Source organism: Physella acuta, unplaced genomic scaffold, assembly GCF_028476545.2.
Source record: "Physella acuta isolate Inbredline_101_S28 unplaced genomic scaffold, ASM2847654v3 ptg000042l, whole genome shotgun sequence".
NCBI lineage: Eukaryota > Metazoa > Mollusca > Gastropoda > Physidae > Physella > Physella acuta.
Genome location: NW_026731562.1, coordinates 85,109 through 98,963, shown reverse-complemented (window position 1 = coordinate 98,963; position 13,855 = coordinate 85,109). Strand labels below are relative to the sequence as shown.

Genomic DNA, 13,855 nt, shown 5'->3' with positions numbered 1-13,855 from the left:
CACACAAGGCCCATGCTCTTATTATTTAAAGAACCGATTTATAGAACAAAATCAATTCAATTCAATTTATTCAATAACGTTATAGGCTACTTGTTTATAATTTCGCCATCATTAAAGTTATTTAAAACATCCGTTGAAGACAATGTATATACCTGTGTTTGGGAAATCTTGCATGTGTGTCTTCAAACCTTCTTAACCCCTTCCCGTCGTCTAGTCTAACGCTTGTTGCCTCACCCAAACCCTTCCATACAAATGTGTTACGTTTATGGATGACCTCTTAGAATCTAACTTCTAATAAAGCAATCGAGGGTGACAGGACAAATGATCTTAGGACAAATGATCTCAGACAAAATATCTCAGACAAAATTTCTCATGGACAAATGTATATTTTCGCAACTGTATTCGTCAGTAATTTAGATGCTGTTTTAGTAGTTATAACAATGAACACACAAAAACTCCAAATTAAAAAAAACGTTTCAAATATTAGAAATATAAGTACGTGGTAAAGCAATGTATTATGAAACAAATTCTAATGCAGTCGAGTGATAATGAGTGTGTATACAAATACAAATTGACGTGATAAATAGGTTACATCGAAATCTTCAGCTACACCAACTTAAAGCTATAGCTTTATTTAAAACATCTTCAGATACTTTGTTTACACTTGACGTACTTTCATCTCAACTGAGTCTGCGATATGTCCATCACTTGATAGCTCATACCAGTATATTCCTGTATTTATGTCTGTTGTACCCCAGACACCATTTAAAGCTGAATGTGTGCAGGCGTTATACCACCAACCACCTTTACAAAGTCCAGCACAATCTCCCCTGTCTATATCATTGTCCCTGTCGATGGTAGAAAACTTCATTCCATGATGATAGTTTAGTTTGTCTTTAACGTTTCCACTGAATGACGACAGGTATATTTTATACGACGCTGCTTCGTTGTCAACTTTGAAATGATCGTAATGGGCGTAGTACTTTATACCTTTTCTAGTCATGTCGATTCTCAGTTCATTGTACCCCTGCAAAGTATAACACGTGTGACATATTTAAATTTTTAAATATGGCTTTAGCCTGTATGTACAGATTATATTTTTCTAAACTCACCATCATAGTAAGGTTAGAGATCCAATCATTCCCAAGCCAGAAATCTCCAATCATTGAACCAAATCCATGTTTATAGGCGTTCCAATCTCTCGTAAAATTCACGTCACCCAAAACACGTCTCTGAAATAGGATTTTTTGCAAAATATTGATAAACTAATTTAATTTCCCCCCCCCCCCCACATTCCCCCCCCCCCCCCGTCCCAAAAACAAAACCCAGATCTAATCTACCCAAGATCAAAATTCTTCAAAAAGATTTTAACGTCAACAATTTTCCAACCTGAATAATGATCCAACCTCCACCGTCAGTTTTTGTGTCGCACAAAGCCAATTTGTGTTGACTAAGTCTGACGGTCGTTCGTTCTGGTACATCAGTTTTGTGGTTCTTTTTACACTGTTTATAAATATAAAGATGTTTGTTTTAACATATGACTAGAAACTAAAGAGCTTATCTCTAAAGACTGCCTTAAAATGTGGGTTAGTTTTATAGAAGCATACTGATTCTTTAGTCTTTAGCACAAGCACATATAGTCATATTTAATGTCTAAACAATTTGTATGATGTATATTGGTTGATTTAATTCTACATTAAACACTTAACAGTGCTAATTCACTTAATATTTATGGTGAATTAAACAATAACCTGAAGTGTCGTCCGTGACAAAACATGACCCATGTTGTAGTTGTTTTTCATCTCTTGTACAGTTGTGTTTAAAGCTTCTATTATGCTGCTTGTTTGGTTGTTCCTTTTGATGGTCTCGTTAAGGTTTACGCCCATTTCTTTAAGTTTGTCATTCACTGTTTGCATTTGTTCTGTGATGTTATTTATTCTAGCCCCAAGCACATCTATAGCATTAGTAGAGCTGAAGTGTTTGTAACTGTTGTTTAACTCTGTAGATGATGGAATCTGAGCCGTGTCGTCACTGTACCCATCTCTAGCAGAATGTGACATCTGTAAGGACATTGACATGTCTGCACCTTTTAGTTTTTCTGGATCTTTAAAGGACTTCAGAAAGTCGGCCATTGTGTCCACAGTTTTCACGTAGTTCAAAGTTTCAGCTTTTAAATTCATCAACAAAACAGATTTCTTTATTTTCTCTCTTTCATACGACGTTGTTCTATTCTCTAGCATTACTCCTGTCTTATTGGTAAAATATACTTGACATTTATACTGGTGTAAATTACAGGCTGAAGTATTGGAGAAAGACAAGACCAGTTCTCCATGATGTTTGGATAGTTTGCCCTCAGGTAATATCCCAGATATTTTATAATCTCGAACCTTTGAATCATATCCTGAAATAGACGCCAACAAAATCTTCCCTTCAGATTCACTGATCCTATAGACTGACATGTTGACAAGAGCTGACATCTGAGTGTCTTCTGTTATGTTTTCTGTACACTGGAGTTGTGCACAAAATAAACTTTTCCCATGGTAAAAGTGTTCTCTGGTCATGTCAACTTTAAGGCCTAGAAAACAGTAGACAAAATTAAATACGTAATATCTAATGCATTCAATTAATTAAATATTTTGTACACATCAGAGAGATTATGTGATGTCTTAAAATCTCCAGTCCGGGAACCGACCTCGCCATTTTCCTGTTAGCAGTCAAGCATGCCACAACCCAATTACGAAGTTCCTTCATTATTCAAACACAATAAAAACATTTCTTGTCAAATATTGTTGAAAATTATTATACTTAGGTTTAATTATTTTAAAATAAAAAATTACAATCTGTGGGTTTTAGGGTCATCCATAAAGAACGTCACGTTTATATGTAGGCTAAAGCACTGAAGATTTCGGATGTGATGCTTAGTAAAATAAAACTAAACGAACTCTCCTTTCATTAGCTGAAGTCACAGTCATGTCGCTTGGTGTTTTTCAAATTTTATAATTTTGTTTTATAAATGCAATTGTATTGCATAAGATCTGAAGTCCTTCTACCTTTGAGTAGTTAGCATAAAACATTTACCTTTAATTAAAATAAAGTTCTGATATGTTTTTTTTCAAAATAAAAGATGATTGTAAAGCTTAATTAATAAAGATAAATTAATTCAATCCATTCGTGTTTCGAATACGCTTAATTTTTAAGAAGACAATTTAGTCAGTGGAATAGCCGTATGGTTTTGCTATGGTCATTAAAAGGGCAACAACCAAGTTAATATTTTCTGGATAATCAACGACAGCGATTAGTATCCCTTTACATACAGTTTCTATCTGTCGAAATGATAAGTGGTACGTGGAGTTGAATTGTCACATCATTTCAAAATAACGTTTTTATGAACGAGTCATATTAGATGTATTATGTTTATATTGTTATAATAATTTTAAACTTCACAACAAGTTCTTAAGTAAAATAATTTATGTTTCATAATTTTAATATGCGACAAATGCACTATTTCTTACAAAAATGCCTTAAAGCAATTAATTTTAAAAAAAAAGGCTAATTAAGTAATATTTTGATCGACTAACATCCTACTGTTCCGTTTTTAAATAATAATCATTTTAAAAAATAATATTTTCGACTTGTCTTATAAGGACTAAAATAAATAAAGTGAGCTTACCAAACGACAGAAATAAGTTGATGGCTAACACAGCAATAAAATACAAAGCAGACATTTTGAACTATTGCAATAACATCAACTCAGCTGAGTACGTTCTCATAGCTGGTTTGTTTGTCAAATAGTCTCGTACTTATATACCGACCAGTTAAAAATATACTTAAGTTGACAGGAGGTTGAAGGTCAACATGCACTTGTAAACAGATATGACGTAATGAGTTTGCCGCTTGAGTTGACTAGAAATAAATGTCTGAAGTTGAAACATGATGTCAGATAATATCACATAGATTTCACGTCTAATCGTCTCCTTACATACATACTTGAATAAGAAAGTAGTCGCATCAAGAACCGACATGTAGTTACTAGCACGATACCGATTACTCTTTCATCGATAAAACATACTTATCAAAGTAACTAGAAACGGAAAGAGCAATTTGCCCCACTTAAGAAAACTCGAGTTCCCATTACGTATGACGTTTCCTAATTAATAATAATTAATTAACTACTGACATGTAATAGTCAGACATTTATTTTTAACCTTTAACATGTAATGTGGCAAAATACCGTAAGACATCATATTGTTGTCTTCATTTTACAACATTGTTAAATACATTTTTGAATAACATGTTCTTGATACTGTAACAATCGATATGACACAATGTATTAATTTATATATATATATATATATATATATATATATATATATATATATATATATATATATATATATATATATATATATATATATATATATATATATATATAGTTAGATAGATAGATAGATAGATAGATAGAGAGATAGACAGAAAGAGAAAGAGAGTGAGAGAGAGAGAGAGAGAGAGAGAGAGAGAGAGAGAGAAGGGGTGAAAAGTCACACATTTCACTTTTTAGGATCTAGGGACAAGAAATGTAAACATTTTACAGTGTCAGTACACCAGATAGTAGTTCCACACTTCGGAATAAATGGTCACGACATGCTCGTGACAGACTTGCAAAATGGTGAATTAGAAATGTGTCATTTTAACCCAGTGTAACGGACGCCTTCTGTCAGACGCAGAATAGGCGAACGCCCCCAGGTTCGTTTAAAGTAGTCAGACAGAAACCTTTCTGGACAGTATGAGTACACCTACATCTACGTGGGCTTGCATCAAAAGTCTAGGAGTATTGACACGTAGGATAGATGAAACTCAACTTAGGTTAAACTGACAACTACTATTTTAATTTATGCACAAGAATGTACAATAGTCAATAAGTCAACACCAAAGTAAACTTCATTAAGAGTAATAATTAAACCATAAAAATATCACTCACAGATAACTCAATGATACTGTAATATCTCTAACAATTAGATATTAAAGTCACAGGTAAAGCCGTGGTGTAATACCACACCTAAAATACAATATCATAAACCTGGAATGACCATACAACTTGGTGAAATAACACACCTAAGCAACATCTCATAATCATTTGAATAATCACACAACTTAGTGAAATATCACACTTAAACAATATCATAAGTATTGGAAAGACCATATACTTGGTGAAAAACACACCTAAGCAATAACTCATTAACACTGGAATAATCACACAACTTTGTGAAATATCACACCTAAACAATGTATCTTAAACACTGGAGTGGTCAACAACTCCTATGGTGAGGAACTAATATATATCACCACGAACTGAACAATTCAATATAAAACCACACACACACACACACCGCACTGTGCCTCCCGGAGTCTAGGTCAAAGTCCCCTGATGAAGTCGTGTCTCGACCTTTTATCAGAGATCAAACCCAAGGGAGGCTACTATAATGTAGCAAGGCCATTGGTCGAGGATCGGTTAAGGATCTTCAATACTAAACACCCATTGGCCGAGGTTCTGATAATGATTAAAATCCAAGTCACATGCCGTGACTGAGTTCAGTTGACCGATGCGTACCAGTGAACTGACAATTCTCCCAAGGTCAATAATAAAACTCAGGAGACTAAATAATAAAAAGAAATAAAAAGACCTAAGTAGGTCACATCCCCTCCCTTTTAGAGAGACATTTTTGTTTCACAAAAATGGCAATCATTATATTGAACAAATCTGACATAAAAAATGTCCAATTATAGTAACTAACAAAATTTCTATATCAGGAAAAAAAATCCTTAGAAATTAAAGGGAAACAATTCACCTTTTTACAATTTACCAAAGGGGAATAATCTTTCCAAAAAAAAGAATACATCAAAGTTCCTTATGCAAAAGTAACAAAACATATCCATCTGGATATAACATGTGGGAAACTTACAAGGTAATTCCTTTATTTAAATGTCCCACTATAACATCAACTGAATAATGTAATACATTTAATAACAACTTAATGCACATTATACAAAAACACCTTTAAATAAGGTTCATTTGAAAATAACAGGCATTTTCAACAAGTATCAGGTTTGAAAAAACCGCACAATTCAGATCTGATTGAAAGCTTGGAACTCCAGCCACTAGGCTACAGTTCAATCAAACATGACATTTGTAAAATGGTCATAACTAACCAAAATAGTTTCACATGATCAATGTGAAATATCAAAAATTGTTTTACATCCTTGACAAACAGTCAGCTACAATGTTATCAGTTCCTTTAATATGGGAAATAACCAGATTAAAGTTTTGAAAAAAATAAACACCATCTTAAAATTCTGTTGTTATTCTGCCCCAACTTAGTAGTGAACTTAAGAGGATCATGGTCAGAAAATACCATGATTGGATTTATTGAGGAAGTGACATAAACCTCAAAATGATGTAAGATCAGGACTAAAGCTAATGCTTCTTTTTCAATGGTTCAGCAACAGCTGAAAAGTTTTTACAAAACCGTCTATAATAACCAGCCATCCCTAAGAAAGGAGGGTAAAGTTTTAACTACCTGTGATAATTCCTGATTCTCATCAGAGGATAAATGTACTAGAGGGTTTTCTAAATGGGCCAAAAATGGGGAATTTAACAATTTTGGGGACCTTAACTTGTCATGAGTAGCATCATCAGATTCATTAGACATACTTATAGATAACAAACTTAGCTGTGGAGAAAGAGTTAATGAATTAACATGGTAGATTGGTTGCTTCTTTCTCCGGACTGGTAAGTCGGTGACGCAGTCCTTGGTAATCTTGTTAAATGCTTCGTGTAGCACAGGAATCTGTCTCAACGGGGCCTTGGGAATATTTTGATCGGGTTTCTCAACCAACTGACAGTTCTTACAATGTCTGCAATAACGGGTGACATCGTTGCGCATTCTCGGCCAAAAGAACAGTTCTTTGATTTTAGCCATGTTTTCCTGACTCCAGGATGAGCTGACATCTGGTTGTCGTGGGATAATTTCAAGATCTCCAGCCGGTACGGTGGAGGGACCCATAGTTGATTTTTCACCAACCACGGTTCGGCAGGCGTAGCAGTCGATGGGAAAAAGCGTCGGAAGACCAGGTCATTTTCGATGTAATACTCCCCATCGTCGGCCGAGAGGGATTTCACGACCACCGATTGGAGTTCAGCATCTTCTTTCTGCGCTTTTACAATGTCCTCATGGGATATTTCCAGAGGTAAATCCATGAATGGACCCTCTAGAGGCACAGATTCTGGTTTGGGAATCGGACTGCCCGAAGTCGACTTGCGTAGATCTGGACCTGTATCAGCTGGCTTCTTGGTTTGGCTGCGTGTTACCACACAAACTGGATACAGTTCATTTTCACCGTCGGGGTCTGTAGAGAACGGGTTCTGAACTTTCTGGGGGAGGACTTTGCTTCCCGCTAAGTCGTTACCTAGGAGCAAGTGTACTCCTGGGACAGGTATGGAATCGATCACCCCAAGGATGACATCTCCTTGGATGAGCTGATGTCTCAGGTTGAACTTATGTAGTGGAACTACAGTTGGTTCAGCTCCCGCTCCTTGGATGATGGTAACATCGCCGGTGTTGGTTTCTGGTGCAATGTTCAATGAGTCTCTCATCAAAAGTGACTGAGAAGCCCCAGTGTCTCTAAGGACTACGATACTCCGCGATGATGCTGGATCCCCAGGGTTGCTGATGACAGCATCTGTCATGAATGACGTGAAGCCAACAGTTCTCGCTTCTTCACAATTGGTTGCCTCTGATGTAACCGGTTGGTGAAGAGGATAGTCATAAGATGACTGGACGAAAGTGGTGGGCACTTCATTACCTCCCTGTGGACACGCAGGTGTAGTGTCATCACGACGGGCGAGGTTCACATTTGGACTTGCTTGATGGGGGAGAGCGTTACGAGATGATGTTCGTATATACTCTCGGTTGTTTCGTTGTCGCAGGAAACAGTTCTTGATGATGTGCCCAGGCTTCGAACAATAGTGGCAGATCACTCGTTGCCTGGCTGTGATTCTGGGTTTCTGTGGTGACTGACGAGACCTCAGCAATTGGCCAGCAGGGGGATTGTTGCTGATGAGAGGGAGTACCGGATTGAATTTGGTACCAGACCCCTGTGATTTCTTATGCACCAGCTCGTAGGTATCAGCTGACTCTGCTGCCCTTTTGATGTCTGTTATTCGGTTATTCAAGATGTGTAGTCTGATCTCTTCTGGTACTGCGTTGAGAAAATCTTCTCTTAGTATCAGACTTTTGAGTTTGTCGAAGTCGTCGACATTCTCAGAATGGAGCCATCTTGAAAAGATTTTTTCTTTTTCAAAAAGGAACTCAACATAGGTTTGGTTCTGTTGTTTCCTAATTTTTCTGAACTTAGTTCTGTAGGCTTCCGGAGTTACTTCGTAAGCCTTCAGAATGGCAGCTTTGACCTTTTTGTAATCGGATTGGACTTCCCGGGAGAGTGCCTGGTATGTGGTGGCAGCTTTACCTTTTAAAACAGTGTTTAATAACGTCGTGACTAAGTTACTAGGCCATTGACAACTTTCGGCCATGTTCTCAAATGTATTAAAAAATACAACAAGATCTGACTCATCAAACTTAGGGACTAATTTACAAAACTGGGCCAATGTTTGGGCCACAGACAACTGAGAAGGACCTCCTGACCTCGTACTACTGCCAATAACACCAAACTCATACTCCAACCTCTTCATCTGAACTTTTCTTTCTAACTCAAGTCTGGCCTCAAACTCCCTATCAACAATTTTCACTTCACGTGCCAAAACTTCAGAAAGGAGACTCTCATCTAACATACCTTCATTAATGAAATAGACCATAACTTTGTCCTTCAACACCCTAGAGGTCTGCGTAACAGTATACTCAAGGTTCAACTCTTTGACAACTGTTATCAAATCTTTCCTACCTAAGTTCTCAACTGTTTCCACAGTGGGACTTAACAACAAAGCCTCCATAGCCAACAACTCACAATGTTTACCCTCAACTGATAACAAAAACAACTACACAAGAACTAGTTCAACTTATTTGAACTTCTGACCTAACTCTAGATCACAAACTCCAACTAGTGCCAAACTTGCACATAAATCAAAATCCCGGACGAGCCCCCAGTTGTAACGGACGCCTTCTGTCAGACGCAGAATAGGCGAACGCCCCCAGGTTCGTTTAAAGTAGTCAGACAGAAACCTTTCTGGACAGTATGAGCACACCTACATCTACGTGGGCTTGTATCAAAAGTCTAGGGGTATTGACACGTAGGATAGATGAAACTCAACTTAGGTTAAACTGACAACTACTATTTTAATTTATGCACAAGAATGTACAATAGTCAATAACTCAACACCAAAGTAAACTTCATTAAGAGCAATAATTAAACCATAAAAATATCACTCACAGATAACTCAATGATACTGTAATATCTCTAACAATTAGATATTAAAGTCACAGGTAAAGCCGTGGTGTAATACCACACCTAAAATACAATATCATAAACCTGGAATGACCATACAACTTGGTGAAATAACACACCTAAGCAACATCTCATAATCATTTGAATAATCACACAACTTAGTGAAATATCACACTTAAACAATATCATAAGTATTGGAAAGACCATATACTTGGTGAAAAACACACCTAAGCAATAACTCATTAACACTGGAATAATCACACAACTTTGTGAAATATCACACCTAAACAATGTATCTTAAACACTGGAGTGGTCAACAACTCCTATGGTGAGGAACTAATATATATCACCACGAACTGAACAATTCAATATAAAACCACACACACACACACACCGCACTGTGCCTCCCGGAGTCTAGGTCAAAGTCCCCTGATGAAGTCGTGTCTCGACCTTTTATCAGAGATCAAACCCAAGGGAGGCTACTATAATGTAGCAAGGCCATTGGTCGAGGATCGGTTAAGGATCTTCAATACTAAACACCCATTGGCCGAGGTTCTGATAATGATTAAAATCCAAGTCACATGCCGTGACTGAGTTCAGTTGACCGATGCGTACCAGTGAACTGACAATTCTCCCAAGGTCAATAATAAAACTCAGGAGACTAAATAATAAAAAGAAATAAAAAGACCTAAGTAGGTCACATCCCCTCCCTTTTAGAGAGGCATTTTTGTTTCACAAAAATGGTCACACCAGTGCAGGGTCAAAAGTCAAATGCTTGGGGTGAAAAGATCTATTTGATCCCAAAAACATTTGTTGCAATTTAAAATATTTTCCCTTAACAATCATGAATATTAATGAATGTTAAGATTATATATATATATATATATATATATATATATATATATATATATATATATATATATATATATATATATATATATATATATATATATATATATATATATATGAATGAGGTCCAGGTTTGTAATTATTACAAAGTTTACATAAAACAGTAAAAGATTAATTTTAAACACATTTGATACAAGACACGGGTAGAGCCGCAGACATAACACAGGGTCAGGTGCCAAAGGTATTAATACAGGACTGTACTAAAATTGAAAATTGAAATTGAAACTCTCACTAAAATTGAAAAAAACAAATGTAAAGCTGTCTTTTAGTTAACATTTAAAGAATATTTAGGCTTTATATTTTACGATGTCTTCAATGAATAAATTGCCACTCGATAAAATTGTAATTTTGCTCCCCAAAATTTTTATTTCTTAATTCGATACTAATACCTTTTATCTATCTAACCCGAACATTTCGGACTTCTACAGCTTACGGTTATCCGTTTATTGCGATGTGAAACATGGTACACCCGGCAAGTTTTCACACTACTACGCGGACAGCGGCTATCTTCGAACGGGTATTACATGTATTTATGGCCCGCGAGGCACCATAAACTTTACAGCAATCTAAGGGCCAAGCACTTGTGTACCCGCTGGTGTAGTGACCTTTTCTTTTGTTCTAAAAATAAGTGAGATAGAAGTTGTTTTCAACAAAGTAAAATTTTATATCAAACTCCATATAAGGGCATACGCGTAAAAATTATGAATGGGAAGAGATTCATTGATACGCTTGACCAATCATATTATAGTGCAGTAAATCAAAATAATTCACGATAGGCTGCAACTAACCACGTGTGCTAGGCAGCCATCTTGTTTCTAGATAAACAAAACAATCGCCTGTCTCGTTTGTTTACCTCATTTGCGTATACTCTTCTATTTGTTGTTTTAAAGTTATAGTACAACATTAAGTTTAGTACTTGAAACGTGGCCTAGAAATGCACTGTTGATTATCACTGGAACAATATAAAACACTGTTTCGTACGCTTTATACTAAGCTGAAACAATGCGTCATGGAAATGTCTATCAGTTTGAAGAATGTACTGTCCATCCCCTTTACCCCCTTCATTCCCTTCTCGCCATTCAACCAACGGCTGGTATATAATCTTGTTACGGCATGCTGTGATAGGCTTGAACGCGTTCATCAGGCTTTACACCGGACTGTATACGACACATGTGTTAATGTGTATGCCCATCTCTCCGTATATGGTGTGGTAGCAACGAATGTAAATACTAGATAGGATAGCTGAGAAGCATTCACTTAGGCCCTGTACTTGGCCCTATCTACACAGATGTGTTATTCGCGGTTGAATGAACATTGGTAATCTATGGCTCATCGGTTCTTCACGCACTATCCAGCGTGGGGTGGGGTGGAGGGGGCGTGTCTAGCCTCAAGCGTTGTACCCAGTGTTGTGTTGTAGGCTATTATCATAAGGCAATAAACTTGTGTAAGCTACAATTTGAGTAGAGAAAGACATTATTTTGAAGTGAGAAGACCGGCTAACAAACAAAACTTGATCTGGTTTGAAGATAGCTGTTCTGAGAATACCGCTCGATTGATAGGATGTGTAATACTTAATAGTCATACATTCATTACCTGTTGTATACATATTTTCTGCTTACATAGAAAAAATCTGTCTAAAACTTACAACATAAATCAAAGCGTATGTTATTAGACAAATGGTTCTTCCACATATAACAAGACGTTTTTTTTCTGTTTTCTATAAGAGAAAACGCACCGTGCCTTTTCCCGCTCTTCTTTTCACGTTTTCTCAACTTTGCATTTTTACTCAAAATTCAACATTCAAATCGCTAAGGCTTTGGAACCCTTTGTCATACAAGAATAAAACATTCCACGGGCATTCATCATGTTACCATCTACAAAACTACGTTTGTACATTAAGTTTACTACAATACTTTAGGAAATATTGATATTTATGTAACACCACCCCCTAATTTTTATACATAAATTTACGTACAAATTTGTATTAAAAATTGAGTACAAGATATCGCAATGAGTAAACGTAGAAATGTATAGTTTGGTTTGAGAAATCTAAATCTTTCATCCGCTTTTTAAAATCTCTTATGGGAACAAAGCCTTAGCGATTTGAAAAGGTGTTAGTTTTCACACCTTTTCGCGGTTTCCATGGCAACCAGTACTTCTATTGACGGCTATATATTATTTTCGTCTATAGTTTAACAACTATAATTATATAAACTTATTAAACAACCAGAAATGTGTTAAATAAAAAAAAATTTTTTATCCGTGGTGCCTATCCTTAAAACTGTCAAGTAAAGATTAGCATTTGAAGTGTATACTTTTTATGCAAAAATTGTTCTTAATGCCAGTTTATTTCTGTTATCTAAATAGCGTTTTTTCTTTTTTTTTTTTATCATACCGTCGGTGTAAACAGGTAGGGTCTTTCCGTGGTTGTGTTTAAATGTCGAGTTTTACTCATTTAAACCTGTTCTCGATTTTCTTATTTTTGTATTTTGTTACTCTGCCTGGATGTGCTTTAGTGTGTTCAATGACTTGTATATACCTGTGTTTGGGAAATCTTGCATGTGTGTCTTCAAACCTTCTCCAACGCTTGTTGACTCGCCCAAACCCCTCCATACAAAAGTGTTACGTTTTTAGATAACCTCTTAAAATCAAACTTCTAATAAAGCAATAGGATAATATAGATTTTAAAAAGTAAAGTAATACTTCGTGCACAGCTGCTTTTTTATTGTGGTAATAATAGACAAAAGACTATTTAAATGTAATCATGTATATTTTCTCAGATTCGGATGCTTTTTTTCTTAGTTATAAAAATAAACACAAAAACTCTATAGCCTACTTAAAAAACAATTAATTTAAAAAATAAGCAATATTTTTACATAGTAAAATAATGCATTATGAAACAAATGCAACCAGTCAAATGATAATAAGTGTGTATAAAAACACAATTATGTTGACGTATTAATTAGGTTACTTTGAAATTTTCAGTTACAGAACATAGAGAACCTTCACACTTTAAGAAGGAGAGTGGAGTGAATAGATTGGTCTAATAAAAATATGTCTGCTACACTAACTTAAAGCTATACCTATATTTAAAACATCTTCAGATAGTTTGTTTACACTTGACGTACTTTCATCTCAACTGAGTCTGCAATATCTCCATCACTTGATAGCTCTGACCAGACTATCCCTGTAGTAAGGTCTGTTGTGCCCCAGACACCATTTAAAGCTGACGTTCTACAGGAGTTATACCACCAGCCACCTTTACAAAGTCCAGCACAATCTCCGCTGTATCGATCATTGTCCCTGTCGATGGTAGAAAACCTCATACCAATATGAGGGTTTAGATAGTCTTTAACGTTTCCACTGAATGACGTCACGTTTATTGTATACGACTCTGCTTCGTTGTCTACCTTGAAATGATCGTAATGGGCGTAGTACTCTTTACCTTTTTGGGTCATGTCGATTCTAAGTTCATTGTATCCCTGTAATG

General features: G+C 36.0%; 1 protein-coding gene across 3 annotated transcripts in view; it reads right to left on the bottom strand.

Moving 5' to 3' along the window:
• Nucleotides 1–514: 514 nt before the first annotated feature.
• LOC131944247 (angiopoietin-related protein 7) overlaps nucleotides 515–13,855 on the bottom strand; it is a 47,905-nt gene continuing 34,564 nt past the window's right edge. For 2 of the 3 annotated variants that reach the window (XM_059304806.1, XM_059304814.1), the window contains exon 5: nucleotides 13,075–13,847. In XM_059304806.1, coding sequence (XP_059160789.1) covers nucleotides 13,479–13,847 — 369 coding nt within the window. In that variant the 3' untranslated portion in view covers nucleotides 13,075–13,478. Of the gene's footprint in view, nucleotides 1,028–1,112; nucleotides 1,233–1,389; nucleotides 1,504–13,074; nucleotides 13,848–13,855 lie in introns of those variants that run through there. The other variant, XM_059304797.1, reaches the window with a different exon arrangement.